Source organism: Sciurus carolinensis, chromosome X (genome assembly GCF_902686445.1).
Source record: "Sciurus carolinensis chromosome X, mSciCar1.2, whole genome shotgun sequence".
Classification (NCBI taxonomy): domain Eukaryota; kingdom Metazoa; phylum Chordata; class Mammalia; order Rodentia; family Sciuridae; genus Sciurus; species Sciurus carolinensis.
Genome location: NC_062232.1, coordinates 110,954,506 through 110,976,016, shown reverse-complemented (window position 1 = coordinate 110,976,016; position 21,511 = coordinate 110,954,506). Strand labels below are relative to the sequence as shown.

General features: G+C 39.6%; 1 protein-coding gene across 1 annotated transcript in view; it reads right to left on the bottom strand.

Annotated features, from left to right (window-relative positions):
* Positions 1-4,183, bottom strand: part of Stk26 (serine/threonine kinase 26) — a 55,964-nt gene extending 51,781 nt beyond the window's left edge. The window contains exons 1-2 of the mRNA XM_047537127.1: positions 4,025-4,183; positions 3,774-3,924 (exon numbers count right to left, since the gene is read on the bottom strand). Coding sequence (XP_047393083.1) covers positions 3,774-3,815 — 42 coding nt within the window. The 5' untranslated portion in view covers positions 3,816-3,924; positions 4,025-4,183. The remainder of the gene's footprint in view (positions 1-3,773; positions 3,925-4,024) is intronic.
* Positions 4,184-21,511: the final 17,328 nt, after the last annotated feature.

Sequence of the window (21,511 nt, the reverse complement as noted above, 5' to 3'; positions counted from 1 at the left end):
TATAACTTTGTTCATTGAGTATCCTTTACTCAGAAATGTTTAATGGTTAGTTCAAAGGTTAATAAAATCCTTCCATAGCATTTGAGGACCACCACCATCTGAACTCAATCCACTTTTCCAATCTTATCTCCTATTATTTCTCTAGGGATATTCTTCATCATGGCCCAAATGATTTTTATCACTTTCAGTATGTGTGCGTGTATGTGTGAGTGTGTGCATGTATGTTTACCCATGCACATGCACCCTCCCCTATATATCTATCTATATATACTTATGTTCAAGGTATTCCAAGCAAGGAAATACCCTTCCCAGTATAGATCCTAAAAATACTTTGGAAGCCCTCAACTCTCCAATCTGAAACTTCTATTGTACTTATAGTAAATTCACAGATTTGGAATCAATTGATTATTTCATATAGTTTTAACAACCCCAAAAGATTTTCAAATCTGTAAGGTCAAATCATGCAGTATACTTCTCAGAACCCAGTACTAGGTTCACCAATGCCAGGTAATGTTTTCTATCCCTTAGTTAAAAAAAACTTCAATAACATGTTTATTAATCCTAAAATTCCATTACCAATCATATCCCAAATAAACACTGTTAAACTGTAACACCTTGACCACACTTAAAGATAATTGAAAGCTAGTTTTAAAATTCTTTAGCAGAAACTTGTAAAAAAATTCTTTAATGAAAGGCATAGCATAAAGCATAAAACATTTAGTACTCAATTCAACATTTAACTTTATTCCCCACCTAAATTTTATGCAAGATCTAAAAATTAATTTAGGGTATTTGTCTTCATAAATACTAATGCAAGTTCCAAGGGGAAATATCTTAAGCTTTTAAGTGTGATTTATAACTGAAAACTTCAAAGAAAAAAAACAGGGTTTAAATCATTAAAGAGTAAATATTTGGGTGGAAAGAAACAGGTTTATTGGTTTATTATTTTTTTTAAGTTGTACTTTAAATATTGTTCAAGAGCTCTGCTCCTGGGGTGGAAAATTCCTTTAGTTATACACTAAAGAAGAAAGTACAAATTAACTACAAAAAATTCATACCCTCAACATTTGGTGTAATAGGGCAAAAATGCTCATTACCACAATATTAAGAAATATCAACAATATGAGTTTGAGTAACTAATTCATAAGGAAGAGTTTGAATTGGACTAAGTCCTAGGTTTTCTTTCTTCACTCCAAGTTTCTTTTCTATTTTAAACTAGTGGCAACAGAAATTTCTTTGTTTGAAAGTTAGGAATGCTGAAGTCTTAAGTGATAGAACAGGTAGCTCAGCTTCTACTTCACGGCTCTCCTCAGAGGGAGAAAAACATTGTGGATAAAGCAATTTTGTTTTTATTTCTGGAAAAATCATTTTTTCCATCAATCTTCATAATTCTCTAAAATAAACTGTTAAAAAGTTATAGGCCAGTAGACCACTTCACCCTGATTTGTGGAAATACTATACATTAATTTCAAGAACACATGGCTAACTCAAGTTTTCTTACTACTCTAAAGGCCTAAAAGTTGCTCCCAATGTTAACAAAATTTCAGGCAAATGTTACGGGTTCATGATATATTTCTGTATCTCATCTGCAATACTTTTGCAAAAGAATAGTAAAAGTCTAGGTTCAAGGGTCACACTGCATGCCATCAAATTTATTTTTAGGAGACTGTACAATTTCAACTATGGGAAAAACTTTTTTTGCTTCACCAAGTGCTAAAGAATCACATCTAGAAAAAAAATGGAAATAAGAAGTCAAGAATTTGCTATTTCATTAAGGTGTGGAGAATGAAAAATAGTCTGCTAATACTGAGATGATTGCTCTACACAAATTACGTTTGACAAATTTACCACAACTTTTAGAGGGCATAAATTGCAAAGCAAAATTTAAAATAATTTAAAATATGTGGTTCACATTCTCACCAACCTCAAATTAAGATTTAAACATTCAAGAGATAGCCAACTTAGATAATTAAGCAAAGCAGGAAGCAATAAGAAACACTAAACAACAAGCAGTTCCTAAACCATATAAATCAAATAAAGTCAAGACAAATGAAATGAAGACAAGAAACCATTTTCCCCTCAGCACACAGAGTTGCCCCACATCACAAATGATGAACGGGAGACAAGACTGACGCACGCACGCAGGCGCACGCACACAATGGAGAGAGCAGCATGGAGACCCTCAGAGACAAACTTTACACATGTAACGTTCTATTCTCCACGCAATGGAAAGGAGAGTGCTGGTGGAAAAAATATTACACTTTCTTCTAGATCAGACGGAGCAAAACGACAGTTAGTACTGCAAACTACAATTCTCTTGATACAATCAAAGGCGCAACTGAATGAATGGGGTGTGGGGCAGGGTGGATGGAGGAAAGAGAGGGAGGGAAGGAGGGGGGAAAGTGCCTGAGAAGAAAGTTGGGGGAGGTACTTTGCAAGCTTGAATGGATTACCTTAAAAAAAAAAAAAAAAGTTCTACTATTTCCTACTTCACATCCTCCCCTAATTTTAAGAAATATACACGGACTTCCTGGGAGGCAACCCAGACTAGCCCTAAATGCAGGCTGAAAGGCCTAGGGCTTCAGACACACAGGGAGACCTAGGCTAGATATATGCCCTAACACAGACAGCCCCTTTTGGGGGAAAAGGACTTTAAGAATCATTTTTGCCACCATGCATAAAACAAGACCAATTGCTAAAGAAAGATGAATTCCATGCATCAATTCACAGTGCTTTGATCTTCTACTAGAAACAAGAGTGTACCACTCTGGACTTTTTTTTCTTCACTTGAAAAAGTTTGTTTTCTCATTTTCAGAAGTTCATCAGGGACTGAGGCGTTAGTGATTTTTAAGCCTGTGACTTGTTCCTAAATGGGTTGTTTAGGCTACCTAGCAAAGGGGGAAAAAGCGTGAATGCTTTAAAAGGTTAATTAGGATAAAGGCAGATAGGCTGAATGTACTGATTTTAAAACGTAACAGCATAAAAAGTCGTTTGATACAACTTTTCTTTAATAAAATGAAAATATAATGGGGGATGGCGATGAACTCTTGAATAAGAAGTTGGGTCTCATGCAGTGGTCCCTTGTACAGGACAAAAAGCTTCCTTCAACCACATGCAACAATCATGAGAAAGGCAAGGAGAGGGTGCTGGGAAATGATCACCTCGGTCACTTTGAATATTTCTCACACAACTATGGGCTAGGCCGGGTGGGGGAGCGAGACACAACTTCGCCCTTAAGAAGCAACACCGAAAGGGAAAAAGAAGTCACCTCACTCTTCTTTGCTCTACACACACAGGAAGAGCCCAAATCAACACCACCGCCACCCCTGTCTCGCCCCGCCCCAAGTTTTGTGTGTGTGTGTGTGTGTGTGTGTGTGTGTGTGTCGGGGGGCACGACTCGCGTTTTATCCCACAAGTTCCCAGACACCTCCATCTCTTCCAGGTTAAGTTCCCCCACCCCCAGTCCTCCACCGTGCCACGCTCAGCAGACGCAGGTGTCTCTGGTTCTGGCCTATTTTTATATCCTCACCCACCAGCAAGCCCCGTCTAGTTGCATGCCCCAGTCCCTCCGTGCCTGCCCAGCGCAGAGCACCACCTAGCCTGGACACCAGGAAAACACCTCGAGCCCTACTCCAGGGTCACCTGGCCAGAGCACTGGGCCCTGCCTTCAGGGGAGTCCTGGGGCCGCCCCTCCTCGCTGGTGCCTAGTGCGGGGCGCGCACGGGGCTCCCGAGCAGTCACGTGGGAGGCAGGGGAGGCCTGAGCTTCCTCACCTGCATCCCAGGCACTTGGACAGCCACCGGTGAGTGGGCCATGAAGGCGACTTCTGCTCCGCACTGCTTCTGCGGCGGTGGCGCCTTGGGTTCAGGCTGGCTCCTCCTACAGGGGTAGCTCGGCGGCCCTCCCAGGCTTTTCGATCGGGGCCTGGAAGGACACACAGAAGTGGGCTTACTGGGCTGGTGGCTTGAAGCCCCGGGCTAGGAGGTGGGCGGGTCGCGGCGCGGCTCCCTGGGACTCAGTCTACCTTTCTGGCGCCCGCCCGCCGCTGTGGCCGCCGCCTCCGCTGCTGCTCCTCTTCCTGAATGCAGGGCGCTGTGTGTGGCGGTGGCTGGGACCTGGGCTCGAGTGATGCCGCTCGTCTGCGCCTCGCCGCTTTAGGAAGAGGAGGTGGAGGCGCCCCAGCAACCCGCCCGCTCGCCTGGCCTGGGAGGCGGTTGGGGGCGGTTCCGCAGTTGGCCCTGCCCCCGCCCGGCAGCCGGGCGGTGTCGGGGGAGCCGAAGCTGCAGGCAGCGAAAGGGTTTGGCTGGGGTGGCTGGAGCTTGAGAAGGGGGGGAATCTCGGGGTACGCGGAGAGCAGGACCCCGAGAACGGAAGACCTGGAACTCGACTGGGCCTGGAGAGAGAGTGGAAGAGTTTGGGAGACCCTGGGGGGATGAGAGCGTCCCAGACGTGGCCACGTTGCAGGCAGGCTTGCGAGGCTGGAGCGCTTGAAGCCTCCGAGACGTCTTGGGCTGAAACTTGGGGAGTGTTGGAAGTTTTCCTTGGCTCCTCCACCTGGCCGAGGGTGGGACCACAGAGAGTCGCGGAGTTGGTGGACCCCGGCTCCTTCTCACCGAACCGTGTCCCCAGCCGCGGGCCGAACCACTGGGCAGATCCGTAGTCTCTGTCCTGCTTTCCGGCTCTCCCACCCGCCCACATGATTCAGGTGACTTCAACCTGAGGCTTCCCTACCTCTTGGGCTATTAGTTGGGAGATGGCCAGGCTGGGCTTCTCGCCGCCAAGTTCTGCACGTGTGAAGGAGAGGGAAATGGGAAAACAGATGGTATATCGGCAGAAAAATTAATGAGGATAATAGAGGCAAGGGAAATGAGATTGGATCATTAGCAGCAGCAGTACATGTTATTGAATTCAGCATACACAGCCGTGGTTTCCGCAACTCTCTGCCTCTGCCCGAGTTTAAATTCCACTCTAGGAACTCTTTTGAGACCCTGATAATAACAAAATAACAATGATATTAATAGCAATTACAGGAATCTCATTATAAAGGCACCTTTGGGAACACACAACAGGTTAATTACATTTTTAAAACGTAATATCTAAGAGCCAATTTAAAATGAGGATGAAGTTTCTTACCTGGCAGTTTTTTAGGGGGTCTGTGTACGCAACACAGTTGGGGGGGCTCTAGTAGACAATAAATTTTATTATTTTTAATTTTTCTCAGAGAATAGCATAGGATTATTATCAATATCATCATCGTTATTGAGGTTCTGGGAATTGAACCCAGGGCTTTGCACACACTAGGCAAGTGCTCTGCCACTGAACTACATCTACAGCCCAATATCATTGTTATTACTTAATCATTTTGAATCTCTGCACCCCGGGGATCACTAAATACTCTATATGTGTTGCCTTATTGAATCCATCCCAACACGTGCCTTCTGGAGTTAAAATGCTTGCCCCCATTTTACAGAGAAAAAAAAAAGCTCAACCAGGTAAATATTTTAACCAAATAGCACACAATTAAGAAATTGTAGAGCTGGGAATTCAGACCCAGGTCCCTCTGGTTATCAACTTCCTACTTCCTGTATGGTTTTTGTTTGTTTTAAAAGGTGATAAAGGATATAATTGCATTTTTCTTACTCCTGGTTCCCCAAGTCCAGGTCCTCAGGATTTCTAACCTGATGGTAGGCCCCAGTCTAATCTCTATATCCCACCAGCCTAGCTCACAATTGATACTAGCCTGGCCAGAAAGCTGCAGTGCCACCTAAACTTTAATGTCCATATAAATTTCCAAGAGTTTTTTGTTGTTGTTGGTGGTGGTGGTTGTTTTGTAGTACTGGGAATTGAACCCAGAGCCTGGCACATGCTAAACAAGAACTCCACCACTGAGCTACATCCTCAGCTATGTCCCCACAGCAGATTTTGATCTCACAAGTCTGAAGTGAGCCCTAGGTTCTGCATTGCTAACAAGCTCCCATGTGGTGCTGATTCTGCCGATTCTTAGATCACACTTTGAGTTAGCATGGATCTGAATCAAGCTCCATCATTTAAGACACACCTCAAGTGGGTCCATTGAGACTTCCTAGTTGCTCCAAGCCCCCCTTCAAATTTCTCTTATTGTACATTGGTGGAAGCTGCACTCATGTTGTAGTTCTTTCTTCTTATTACATGTGTTTTGTCTGCCCACCATAATTACTAGGTCCTTGAGGCGAGAGGTTTAGTTTGTTTTACATGAGAGTTATTCAGGCAGCTCTCCCAAGGCAAACTTTTTTTATAGTTTTGTTCATTGTTGAAACCTCAGAGTCTAGAACAGTGAGTGGCATATAGTAGGCCCTCAACAAATATTTGTTGAATGAATGAATGAACTTCCTTTGAATTCTTCACTGAGATTGTTGGGTGCATAATATGTATGTTGTGTTTTATTGATGCCAGGTTAAACTCCTAGGAATTGCTCTGCTGAACCTTTAAATTGGCCACTTAATGTGTTACACTGTTCATTTTTTGTCTTCTACACTCTTTCCAGTTTAATTTCACAACTACCTAAGAGCAAGATATGTAGGGTGTGTGTGTGTGTGTGTGTGTGTGTGTGTGTTTCCTGGTGCTAAGAATTAAACCCAGAACCTCAGGCATGCTGCGTAAGTGCTCTACCAATGAACTACATCCCCAGCCCAAGATGTGTAATTTTAATAAATAAGTAAATTAAACATTTCAGAGAAGTGGTTTTCGCTGACATCATTCTGGGCCAGAGTTACATAATAATGTAGAATAATGAATGCTAAATTTGAGACCTAGACAACTGAGACATTTCCTAAAAGACACTGCTTAATAAACTTTCTGGACCTATATTCAGGACTACTAATATTAAATAAACCATCTGGGGTTGTTATTTTTGATAGAGATAGTTTGGAATTTTTTTCAGCACTGGGGAGGGAACCCAGGGCCTTGTGCATGCTAGGCAAGTGCTCCACCACTGCTCTATTGCCCACATTTGTGTTCTTATATGGAGTTCCTTGTGGTTTTACTTATACTTTTTCCATTATATGTATGTATGTGCATATGTTGCATATATATGTATGCATGCATAAAATCTTGAGAAGGTGTCAACATTTGAAAACAATTCAAAGTTTAAGGGCCCGGGGAACTTTTTTCTGCCTTGCAGTATCTGAAATGCATGAGACTACAAGCAACTTCAGAATTTTTCTGGATTGGGACTTTTTGCATAGACTTTACCAGTTGAGAATCCCTAATACAAAAATCTGAAAACTGAAATGCTCCAAAATGTTTGAGCACCATATTGGCACTCAAAAAGTTTCTGATTTCAGGGTCTTTTGGATCTTGTATTTTCAGATTAAGGATGCTCAATGTGTACATTTAAATGTATTTCCATAGCTTGATGGACAAAGTTCCCTTAGACATCACACCTAAGCTTCTTGGTAGGTCCATAGGGTGTAATATAGCACCTCAGATAGATTTTGGTATGTTTTTGATTCTTGTGACTATAAACACTTAATAACTGTATAAAAAGGTTATACATAGATTGTGCAGCCAGTGGATTACAAGTTAATATCTTTGACCCCTAAAAAACAATTTAAATTTAGCTTCTGGGGTTCCAATTTCCTGATATTTGTCATACCCTCAAAATTAAATATTTAACCTTACCCATGTTTATGAATATTTACTAAATGAACTGGTTCATAGCTAAAGTGTACATAGATGGAAAGGACCAAACATTAATGTAGACAATAGTGAGGTAATACATTAAGGCCATGGTTCTCAACCAGGGGCAATTTTGCTTCCTGGAGAACATTGTTGGGTGTCACAAAGGGGTAGGGGGCATGTTCCTGGGTGGGTAGAGGTCAGAGATGCTAAATACCCTACAGTGCACAGGAAAATCTCCACAACAAAGAATTACCTAACCAAAAACACCAATGGGGCCAAAAGTTGAGAAACCATCCTCTACGCTCTCAGCATTAGGGGCTACTAAGAAACAGACTTGAGGATCACTGTTCCTTCAGGATTTCAGTTCAGTGTGGTATCTGGGGTCATAAAAACGTGGGTACTGGAAACAAAGCAGTATACTTTTTTGGTTTGGTAGGGAAATAGTAGGGATTGAACCCATGGGCACCTTACCACTGAGCTACATCCACAACCCTTTTTATTTTTTATTTGGAGATAGAGTCTCACTAAATTGTACAGGCTGGCCTTGAATTTGAGACTCTCCTGACTCAGCCTCCTCAGTTGCTAGGATTATAGGTGAGTGCCACTACACCCAGCCAAAGCAGTATTCTTATGTTAACATTGTACTAAACCATAGATCACCTGTCCCCAAAGAGTGAATATAATGACAAGAAATTCAAGTATGCTTTTGTTACCCCCACCCCATACACAAAGGGCTCTTCAAAGTAATAGTGAACAAAATAAATTTAAGGGGAAAAAATCGACTTGTTTAAAAAACAGCCACTGAAGTTGTTCAAATGTACCAGGCATTACTCAAGAGCCTTCAAATATGTTGACTTATAAGTTAAATTTGACTTTTAACTCCACGTTACAAAATTTAAAGATAGGGTTTCACATTTTGGACTTCCACATTTTTAGCCTAATGACTGTGTTGAAATATATAAAATGTGTAATAGTATAAAGGCAAATGATACAATTATCTGAATTTCTTTCCATTATCAGAATATTTAAAATGAAAGGAAATTATCTGGGTAATTCTAGAAGCTCACCATCCAGTGACAAAAGTATTTTGATTCAGGTTATGAGACTTTATACTGATATTTGGAACTACAACTTTCAAGGTTATGAGACTCTATACTGATATTTGGAACTTACAACTTTTATCAATAAAAGCATATGTGATACCTCAAATCTCCTCTTTACTCTCTGTGGGTATCAAATTGGAAACCATGACATAATAGTTCTTGCAGATGTTGTATCCTCGCTATTGTTCCAGCAAAGCATCCCGTGGAAAAACCTATTGAATCAATTCTTGGTCAGGGAACATTAAACCTGTGTAATTGCTGAATTCTCTAGAATAACCTTGTACCTTTTGGGGCTTGCACAATACTCTACCATAGTATCATTTATAACAGAAACCATACTATGTGAGACTCTGCACAGATGAATTTTCTCACTGGCTTTACTTCCTGACACTACTAAGGGGAATACAGTAACAGAGGAGTTGGGTGAAAGCAGATGCTGCTTAAGTGGTTTCCTGCTTATGACATTTCTTATATGCTTACTCACTTTGAAATATTTGCATTCAGGTACTGAAAGAATCGAGCTCAAAACTTCTTACCTTTACCAATTGGTTACAGAGCTGAGAAAGGTAAACATGGCCTGGACACTTTCATACACATGTAGAGGTAGGAATCAAAAGATGGAATGTTCAGAGCTCCTCTCCTGGTTTCGGTTTTGCTACCTGTCCAAACTCTCCATTACAGACCTACTGTTGACCTTTAGAGGACTTGGACCCGAGTTGAAGGTCCTCAGAGCCTTCATGAGCTCACTCTCAGTCTCCTCTGTGCCAAGAGACATGCTGCTTGCTGCACCAGTCATCCCATAATGATCATTTTGTCTTCCTATGTGGGTATGTGAAGAACTTTTTTTCTGAAACTTTGAAGGGCATTTTGGGGAGTAGCTTTTGGAGACTGGGCTCTTTGTAATGAGCTCAGATAACTTTTTTTGTGCTCTCCAGGGTACATATTTTAGTCACAGGTGAGCCTTTTCATGGGTTTCCAAGAAATGATGCTAAATAACCAACCTGGGTGATTTTTCCCCCTCTGGGTTGACTTTTGAAAATATATTGAATTGCCCACTTGTTCTTTAATTCATAGGCTTCTCAAGAGAACAGCTCTAGTCAAAGGTGGCAGTTAAAAACAGGAAAAAAACTGGCAGTTAAGACCAAATAGGAAGTGACTATGCCATCAGCTCACGCTGAGGAAAAGGAAGTTGTTGCCAGGACCTCTAAGAAAGGCAGTTGTGTAAAATTACCACCCTTCAACTTGCTTAGTTGAGGTTCTGTCACCTTGTGGTAAATACTTCCATGGTTTAGTCCTGCTACACTCCAGAGAACATGAACAGAGTAAGGGCATGATAGGCACTCCTTGCAGGACTGTTATCAGAGACAACCAGAAGTTTCTGGGGGGCAGGAACTCAACATCGTAAACAAGAAAAGTTGCCATTCTCCCCTTTCTTATTTCCTGGCCCACACTGATACCTTAAAATTAGTTAACATTTGGATGTTATATGATGAAGTCCATCACAAGGATCCAACTGTAGCCTATAATGGAATTTTCACTTAGAAATAGAAGTCAGAATGTCTTTGTACACACTCATTTTGACCCCAGATCCAGCCTAAGCCACACCACCTGTCCCTTTTCCTTTCTCCTCCCATCTTTTCTTTCTCATATAATTCCTGCCATAAGCAGAAAGCCACTTAAGTATTAAGAAATGCAAGGACTTTGCTTTCTCCCAGGAGAATGCCACAAGCAACAAGGAATATTCAAGATAATATGTGAAGATAATAGAAGTCTATTCAAAATACTAGAGCAATAAGCACCAGGGAGCAATTCACCTTATCTGTGTAGGTCCTGGAAGGCTTCACAGAGGAGGCAATATTTGGTCTAAGCCTTGAAAATAAGTAGGGAACCAGGAGGAGAATTGAGAGGGAGTGAAGGGAGGGCATTCGAGACAGAAGAACAGCAAGAACAAAGGCCTAAAACCAGGCCTTTGTATGTCCCATCCCTTATGATCTGGTGAAGAGTCTGCTATCCATTCATATGGATACTGAATTTGTAGGTCTCAGATGAGAAAGGGCAGTTGTGTTTTATCTTTTTAGAACACTGGGATAATGTGTACTCTTGGTTAAGAACCACTAGTTTACAGAAATGACAAGCTATCTTTGAGGACTAGCTGGTAGTTTGCTTGTGAACAGGCAGAAACAGTCTACGAGGAATCCCAGCGTGAGGCTAGAAGGATAAGCAGACCATAGCCTTATATGCCATTCTGCAGTTTCCACTTGATCCCATAGGCTCCTAGGAGTCCTGAATGGCTGTAAGGAAGAGAGGAATTTGATCCAGATTTGTTTTTTCAAAAGAAAACTCTGCTTAGCACACAAAGGGTAGAGTGGATATGGTAGAGACTAGAAGCAGAGGGACCTATTAAGAGGTCATTGTAAAAGTACAGAAGAGGGAATGAACTAAATTAATGGCTGTGAGAATAAAAAGGAGGGAATAAATTCCAGAAACAATCTGAAGGCAGAATCCAAATTGATTGGACATGGACAGGACCGGAGGGAGAGGTTTAAAATGCCAGAGACATCTAGCTTAGGAAATTGGGGAAATGATGCTGGCGACTGAGCCACAGGAATACAGGAGGCCCCGGATAGGGGAAAGGTAAGGAATTTAGTTTGGGTACCCTAAATTTGAGGTGCCTGCATGACATCTAAGTGGACAAGTCCAGAAGGTAGTTGAAAATAGTAAAAGGCCAGATTGTAAATATAGATTCCACGTCTGCAGATAAATCCTTTGCAACCTCATGACAAAGTATCAATAAAAGGCATAAAAAATAGAAACCAAGTTGGAATCATTCACTTCCCATTTAGAAAACCACTTCTTGAATAATTGTCCTATGTTTAGGGAGAGTAAAATGCTGCCTGTGCCTACTGGCATCATATCTTCCTGCAGGAAGCATGCCATTTTCTTCAAAGTAGTGATTGTTAATCTTGTGTCTATAAGATTGTATTACTGGGCTGGGGAGATAGCTCAGCTGGTAGAGTGCTTGCCTTGCAAGCACAGGCCCTGAGTTCGATCCCCAGCACCCCCCCCCCAAAAAAAGATTGTATTACTAAATATTTCTGCTGTGTTCCTACATACATAAATCACTCTTTGAATGCATGATAATGACAGTAAAGAAAGGAGCAGAGTAAAGGACAGAAATGATGTGAAGAGATCTGAGTGCTACATTGCCAGGTTTTCTGGGATAGTTTTCTTGCATGCAACTGTAAAATAGATTATTGTGCTCCAGAACAGTTTGTATTGTATTTCCCCTCCTACACTCAAAAGAAAATGAGGTGGGAGATGACATGCATGCCTGGTCTCACGAAGCCAAGTTAGTGTCTTCTGCAATGGAAAGAAAAACAGGAACAATTTATTGCAATCTAAAGCACAGATTACTGGCAAAATCATGATATTTGCCTGCTGTGAAAGTGCACAGAGACTTTAGTTAATATTTCTCCAATTTTTCAGAATCATTCATACTGTTCTGGTTCTTTCATTCTTTCTGTGCTATTGACCTTTTATGAAACTTCACACAGCTCTATAGTTTACCATATGTGAAGGTAAGCATTCAAATGGCTAAATGCCAACTTGAAATTAACATAGATAAATCATGCTTTCCATAAAAATTGTGAAAATAGTGGTAGACATTTACAATATGAGATCATGAAAGCAGATACAAATAGATTATATTTTGAATGTTTTGTACACTGCATTTTATTATGTGTTTGGGTTTTTTCCTCAGGTGTTACAAGAAACTGAAATATACCAGCTCTTAAATTTTAATGTTTCGTCCGCATCTGACAATATACAGATTTCTGTTATGCAAATATAGAGAAATGGGTACTTACCATATTGTGAAAGATGGATTTAGTTCATGAAATATATTTTTTTAAAAAGATATTTTTTTCTTATATTTCCAGACCCTAAAAGCATAAAAAGGTTATTGCTGTATGGAAAGGTCATTTATATGAACAATAGCAGAAGAAACTGTGTCTGGGTTGTAAAATTCTGGGTTATTGAATCTATTTCCCAATAAAAAAGAAAGGTATTCAAAGAAATATGCATAAAAATGTTTCACTCTCACTCTATTTTGGTTCTGCACATAGTAAATGAGGTATAAAGTAATTCTTTCATTGTCCTTCTTAAAGTAGAATCCTAAGCCAAACTTGGATTAATGTAAATGGAGGAATTAATTAATTATAATAGCTATCATTTCTATAATGCTTAATCTGCCAGCCATGACTGCAATTTGCATACATTCCTATTTAATCCTTGCCATACTCCCTGAACTTGGTACTATTATCATCATCACATCCACATCATTCCCATTTTACAGAGGAAGAAACTGAAGCATGGAAAGATTAAGTAACTTGTCCAAGGTAGGGTTGCCAGATGAAATATTGAATGCCAGTTAAATATGAAGTTTAAATACACAATGAGTAATTCTGCAGGAGACACTTATATTTATGTTTTAAAATTATTGTTTTGTCGAAGTTCTAATTTAACTGGCTGTCCTGTATTTTTATTTACTAAATCAGTGAACCCTGTATGCCAAAGTCACACAGTTATTAAAAGTTGGAGCCAGAACTTAAACCCAGAGTATAATATCAGAATTCATATTTTTATCCATTACACTTATAATGATTATAATGAATGGAGAGTAGAGTGCTTCATATTATATATATATAGAGAGAGTATCAAAAGCACCCATGACTTTTATATATATAGAATATATATAAAATATATATTTATATTTATAAAATATACATTTATATATATAATATATTATATATATTATACACACACACACACACACACACACACACACACACACATACACACACCCAATGGAATATTACTCAGCCACAAAGAAGAATGGAATTGTGGCATTTGTCAGTAAATGGTTGGAACTGGAGACTGTCATGCTAAGTGAAATAAGCCAATCCCAAAAAACCAAAGGCTGAATGTTCTCTCTGATATGTGGATGCTAACACACAATAAGCAGGGAAAGGGAAGAAGTTCATTAGATTAGACAAAGGGAAATGAAGGGAAGGGATGGAGGATAGGAATAGGAAAGACAGTGGAATGAATTGGACATAACTTTCCTATGTCTATATATGAATACACAACCAGTGAAACTCTACATCATGTACAACCACAAGAATGGGGTCCTAATTAGAATAAGGTATACTCCATGCATGTATAATATGTCAAAATATACTGTCATGTATATCTAAAAAGAACAAATAAAAAATAAAAAGAAGAAGAAAAAAGGAAATAAGGAAACTTGAAAATAAAAAGAAAGAAAAAAACCATGACTAAGGATAAACCTCATGGGCAGGATCATAGGTTTATAGTAGCTTTGAATTTATTAATTTACTGATTGTTAGTATAATTTGATCACAGTATTTTTGAGTGTGAATATTTGTTCCAAAAGTGATAAGATCTATAATACTTTTGAACTGATTTTTCTGTCACTGCTCTTCAAGAAAGAGATTAAGGAAAAGTGTGATTCACTGTAATGAGAGGAATTGACTGATCAGTATGTTGCTCAAAACACCTTTTCCTTCTATCACAAAGCAGTTTTGTATTGTTTATAAAGAATAAGTGCTTTCTTTCAGTAAGAGCTTTTTAAAAGAAAAAAGATATGTATTACCTTGCATCATTTTCTATTCTTTTGATACTTTTACTCTAAAACAGGCAATGAGACATCTACTCTTTGAAAGGTAGTGCAATTTAATAGGGGAATACATGGGCTTTGGAGCCTAATGGACCTTATTACCTGTGCACACTTGATGTTAGAGCCTTGTTTTCTTTAACTGCAAAATGGGTATTATTAATTCCTATGTCAAGTGGTAGTTCCTCTCTCTTGTCCATTTGTCCCTTCCCCTGGGCCTCTACTACTGTTACCAACTCTTATGAATCTTTGAAAATCTAACCCTTATTTTACAAAAGCATTTGACTTGCCCAGCAGTTACACAAAACTCTGGGGTAGAGTCAGTTGGAATCCAGAGTGCCTAAAATGCTAAATGTTTTCCTCTCTTCCGTGATTTTCTCAGTCCCTAAAATATTCAGGTTACAACAGAAGACTACAGTGTGATTTCTGCTCTTACAGATTACTTGGAAGGATTTTGAGAGAGTGCCTTTTCTAAAAACATTGAGAATGTTCTTAGAGTTTCAGATTGGGTGTTTTTAAACATGCTTTAGTCTCTTAAAGAACACAGAGACACAAAAATACATGGCAAGAGTAGGATAATTGTTATTAAAGCATTTTTCCTTTTTTATCCTCTGCATATATGTGTGCATGTGCACTGAATCAAGGTCTGGTGATGTCTTTTTTTTTTTTTTTGGGTGCTGGGGATCAAACCCAGGGCCTTGTGCTTGCAAGGCAAGCACTCTACCAACTGAGCTATCTCCCCAGCCCCTGGTGATGTCTAATGAGGGGAAGTGAAGAAGTAGATGTAGTTAGGGCCAAATACAAAGTCATCATAAGATTAGGAAGCAAATAGCTGGGCACAGTGACACAGGCCTGTAATCCCAGCAGGTCAGGAGCCTAAGGCAGGAGGATCCTGAGTTCAAAGTCAGTCTCAGCAACTTAGCAAGATCCTAAGCAACTCAGCAAGACCCTGTCTCAAAAAATAAAAAGGGCTGGGGATGTGGCTCAGTGGTTAAATGCCCTTGGGCTCAACCCCCCAGTACCCCCCCCAAAAAAAATTAGGAAGCAAATAACCTTGCTATTAAGAAAGATTCATACTAGCTCTGTGATCTTCACCAAGATAGTTTTCTGATACCTCAGTTTTCTCATCTGTTCAAAGAGAATGATAAAAATACTTGCCTAAACAAGTTGATTTAAAGGCTAAAAATGAGTGGGGCTTTTTTCTTTAAACTTTCATTGAAGTATGAAATAGCTACAGAAAACTACACAAATCCTAAGTGGTCGCCAGCTCAGTGAATTTTCACAAAGTTAACACATTCATGTATTTATCAACCAGATCAAGGAAAAACATGCTGCCTGCACCCGAGATATCATCTTGGTCTAGTCACTCCCTCCTCCAGCCCAAAGTTATACATTTCCTAGCCATCTTGTACATTTGAGCTTTAAGTGAGGATCTATATAAAGTAGAACAGCTCCTGGCACATAGTAAATACTATATAAATTTGGAAATGTGATTTTGACAATAAGAAGGAAGTAGATGTTTTGGGGTAAATTTCTTAATAGGGATAATCAAAAGCAAACTTCTGAGATAAGGCATATGACAATAAAGTTAAATGTAACAAGTCAATTTTTAAAATTGGAGTTCTTGAAAATGTTTCCCTTTCATAAATTATATCTATTGTATATTCCATGAGAAGAAAAATGAATTCCTTTTGAGACATCAGAGAAAACATTCTCCTGAACATTTTAGCATAATCCAGAATAATAATGTTATTCTGAATGATAAAAGAATAATGGATGAAAAATGAGTTTTGTCTGAAACCTTTTTAGGCCTCAATTTCCTTGTTGGAAAATGAAGATTAGGCTATCTCCAAGGCTCTTTCCAGCACAGACATTTAATGATTCTATGAAAAAAAAATCTTAAAAAGCAAAATCTGGAAATCTCTGAACCATTGTTTTATAGCCAATTAATCAATTTGGAGTCACAGTCAAACATGACCTTTTACGAGGGAGGCAGCAGGGTTTCTGTGAGGGAAAATCATGTCTGACTAATGTATCAGTGCTCCTCAAGAGAGTAAATAACATATGGGCAAGGAAGAACCCAGGGATAGAATTTTAAAGACTTTTTAAAAAGTCCTTGACAAGCTTCCATATTGTTGACTTTTTCTGTTGTTAAATGAGTCCCTGTGGGATTTGGGAAAACACTGTTTTCAGGAAAGGCAAGCCAATTTACATAATGAATTGGAGGATAAGAAAAAGTGGGTGCTTCTCTGGATGGAGAAGTATCAGCACTAAGAATCCTGTGGGCCCAAGCTTATTTAAGTATTATAAATGGTGTATGATAAGGTATACACAATAGTATTGCTTTTCTATTAGTAAGTTATAATTATACATAATAGTGAGACACATGGTGATATATTTGTACATACACATAACATAATTCTGTTGATTTCATTCTGTGCTTGTAGCTGGCAGTCAACTTTTCTCAGTAGCGAAATGCCAAGCCAAAATAGCATAAATAGCAAGAAAATGTCTTAAAATTGAGGGAGTGGGAAAAAGCAGATCATCTCAGTAAGGTCAAACATTTACAAGAAAAATTCATGTACAATAGACAGAAATGTGTTGTTACGTATAGCCCTGGAAACCAATCCAGGAGTTGACTGTTCTTTCTAGATCAATTTCAACTCACTATGCCATTTTGGCCAGAAGGACCAACAAAATTCTGTGCAGCAATAGACAATAAACAGAAATAAAAGAAGATTTTATCCTAGTTTTGGAAAAATATCAAAACCGGTGCAGTCATATCTGGAACATATTGTTTAATTCAAAGAATCACAAATCAAGAAGGCAAAATGGAGCTCAAGCGGGTAGAATGATGGACAGCAAGAATGAGGGATTGAGCTGGGCATGGTGGCGCACGCCTGTAATCCCAGCAACTTGGGAGGCTGAGGTAGGAGGATCACGAGTTCAAAGCCAGCCTCAGCAACTTAGTGAGACCTGAAACAACTTAGCAAGACCCTGTCACTAAATAAAATACAAAAAAAGGGCTGGGGATGTGGTCAGTGGTTAAGCACTCCTAGGCCTAGGTTCAAACCAATAAAAAAGAATGAGGGGATGAGGAGACAGACTCAAAGAACTAGCACTCATTAACCCCAAAAGATGGAAATAAAGGCAATAGCCAAAATTAATATAGTGGTAATAATGGTCACTTTTTTAGGGATCATTGTGTGCCCAGCGCATGTCCAAGTGCTTTACATCCACTCAATCATTCACTATTAAACCTATGAGGTAGGTCCCACTACTTTCCTCATTATAAAAGCATCATGAAGGGTATGTACAGAGTAAATAGTGATCAAAGCTATTTACTGGCTAGAGCTCAGTACAGACCTTTAAACTCAAAAGAGTCAAATCCAAGACAAACAAAAGGAAGTGAGACTTTATACATTGGGCAGTAAAACCTGTGGAACTCACCACCTCAAACAACAGCACAAGTTGAGATGTAAAGAGATTGAAGAAGGATCTAGTCTACATTCCTGGAAAATAAAACTAAGATATCTTACTAAGAGAGCCTTGGATTTGTCTTAAACCTTTGAGGCTGTCATTAAGAAGGACAACCACACTCCCTTTACTCCTCCTGCCAACATGACTCTTAGTTCCCCTTTAAAAATTCTGGGTTGAATGGACCAGAAATTTGGCAAACTGTGGCTTTTCCTTTTTAATCATGACATAAGTAGGGGAATAGTACACGAATTCCTTGTGGCTACCTCAAGATGGTTGTAATTTACACAATGCTTGAATCTATTTTAATTGATAGCCCAAATTATACAGAATTCTATTTAAAGGAAAGTTTTGTATTCTGTAGAAATGGAGTCTTTTTGAAAAATGACTTACTGAAAAATGAATTGCCATAGAGTAAGTAGAGGGTTCTCCATTTAGCATCTATCATCTACTCAGCATTGATTTGGGGGTGATTTCATGCCCATATTTCTTTTAAAAATATACTTCAGAGCAAGTATTTCATGCAAGGAACAACAACAAATTAACTTGAAAGAGAATCCCCGTGTAAAAATCCTCCCATGAAAACTTATGTAATGTGCTTGGGGAAGTAGGTCAGTGGTAGAACACTTTCCTAGCATGTAGGGGCCCTGGGTTTGATCCCCAGCAGTGCAAAATAACAACAACAATAAAAAGAAAATAAGTTAAAGAAAACTTACATAGTGGTTTCTCTGACACATCAGTCCTCATGAAACCCAATAATGGACCCATCCAGTGTTGCTTGGAACATCTTCTGTTTTACTGAAGTAACACTGATGATTTCCCCCACATGCACCAGCATCTTGCCTTGCCTTTGTGACCTCTATCCTAATTGAAACACTGTATGTGCTCTGGGCAGAGAAGAAAAGACTGGGAGTGACCATACAGTTCACAAAGAACAAGTCTTATCAGTGGGGAGGAAGTATGAAAGAAAAACGAAAACAGCTTGGAGTGCTGAGAAACAGAGGAAGGGGAAAGAGACAAATGAAAAGTTAGGAATGCTCTGTCAGTATATCATATTTAAATTTAAAAATGGTTTAAAGCTAGGCGCAGTGATGCATATCTGTAACCCCAGAGACTTGGGAGGCTAAGGCAGGAGGATCATAAGTTCAAGGCCAGTCTCAGTAGTTTAGTGAGGTCCTAAGCAAACTCAGAAAGACCTGAACATAGCAAGTCTCAAAATAAAAAAAAAAATAATAATAAAAAGGACTATGAATGTAGCTCAATGGTAGAGCACCCCTGGGTTCAATCCCTAGCAACAATAAATAAATAAATAAATACAAATTGTTTATAAAGAGAGATAGAAATAAATAGAGTCTAAAATGGTCATATGGGTAGCTGGGCCACGAGCAAAATGGTGAAGGCAGTTGGTCAATCCTTTGAGATCTCCTACTTCTCTTAGCAAAGTCTCAGCCCACCTCTTATCCCCTCACCCTAATCTCTGTCCTCTGACTGCCCGAAACTCATCTCTGTAGCCAGTGGGCGAGGTTGTACTCCCCCAGGAAGTGCCCTGGTTCTAGGCCGCTCTCATCTCTCTTGATCAAAATGTATCCATGTTCTGCCCATTTGTTACCCTGAATTGAGAATGTTTTCATCTTAATAGAAAATAAGTTAAGACTTTTTAAATATGGTTCTTTTAGTTGCAAGTGGAGATCTTTTGGAAACAGATCTCCTTGTGCCCTCAAATAACAGGTATAAAGCCAACAGTCTTTGTCTAGTCACAATTTGAACCTACATTTCCTCATCTGTAAAATGTAGATGAACACCTTTCATTTCTATTTCAGTTTAGAATAATTTCATATATGTTGACCTACTTGATCCCCAAAGCTACCCTCTGAGGTAATTATTACTTCATTTTACAGACAAGGGAACTGAAGCACATGAAGGTTAAGTAATTTGTCCTAGGATGCTAAGTAAAAGGGCCCGTGCAGAAGAGCAGTAATCAGGTCTCCAATATAGTGAGTTGACATGTGATCACAGAAACTTTCTGGGTGATGGTGCCTGGCACAGGAGGCCTGTGTCTGTGTGGAGGCAAGATGGAGTCAATGTGGTGAATCTGGACTTTTGAATCACAAAATCCAAGACATGGATCCTAGCTCTGCCCCCGGATCCCTTGGGCAAATCCCCTTCTCTCAGTCTGCATTACCTCATTTGATAGATGAGGCTAATAATGCCCCCTTATAGAGCTGTTGTAAGGATTAAGTGAAACAATGAGTGTAGTGTGCTAAACACAATTCAGAGCACATGGGTAATAGGCAAAGATGTGGAAGCTACTGGAATAAAATCAGTACTAATATTTGGTGCTGATGCTAGTCCAGAACATGGAGTCCACTGAACCAATGTTAGACCTAGCCCCTAGTAACTAGACCGTGGACAAAGTAAACCAAACACAGTTGACACACAAAGAAAAAGGAGACTATGCTTTGCAAGATGAAACCAACCAAGGCTACTACCAATAGGTTGCAGTAGCCTTAGGCCGATGGTTCTCAAACTTCAGTACGTGAAGGAATCCCCTAGAGGGCTTGGTAAAAACTAATGGCTGTGCCTGGCTCCCAGAATTTCTGATTAATTGAGTCTAGGGTGGGACCTGAGAATTTGCATTTCTAGCAAGTTCTCTAGTGCTACTGATGCTGCGGGTCTATCTAGGAAACCCTCTTTAAGAAACCTTATCTTGAAATAAAGAATCCCAGAACCTTAGTCCTGTCCAGTTTTGAGGCATTAGAGTTTCCTTGCTTTTGTATTTTCTTTCCTTAGTACAAAAGCATTGAAAAATGTCAACCCTGTTTTGGTAGAACAAAGGGAATTGCCCATAACTGATTCAAGAAAGCTGGGGCAATCAGAGGACTGCTGGAAACCAGGATTAGTTGTGGCAGAAATTTGCCCAATGGGAAGGCTGGGGAGAGGCCTTAGAATAGAACAAAGGTCAAAACCAGACAGGAAAGAGTTAGAGATAGCTTGGATTATTGACCCTTTCCCAGCTTGGATTTTCCGATCACAAGTTTTTCTTGCTTAAACTTTTTATTCCTTACACAACTACTGCTATATTTGGTGAGGGTGCAAGAAGGATTCGCTATACTTTTGCCTTTTTCCTCCTCTCTTGGTTTAGTCTTTGTTAAGCATATTGCCAGCATGTACCTCTTGGAGAGCAGCAGCACAGATTATGGCAGTCTGAACAAAAAAATTGAACAAAATTAGACATCTCTCTTGAGACAAAGTATGTGCTCTGTTCTCTGTATCATGTTACAGCAAATTTGAAAACCAAAGGCTATGTTCCAAGTTACCGCCTGGCAGTTGTCAGTAACTAAGCCTCTGCTACCTGTTAAACATAGTTAATGAAGCAGTCTGTGTTTATAAATTAGAGGATTTGTCTTTGAAAATAGTAACTCAATAGAATGAGAAAGATAGTTTTGGATTTAAACTTCTGGATTAGAAATCATCTGCCCCATGAATTTCAAGGGGGTGAAAGAACTTGCATTCTTACCTATTAATGAGATTATATATTTAAACTACAAATCTTGGGAAACTGAAATACAAACATGAA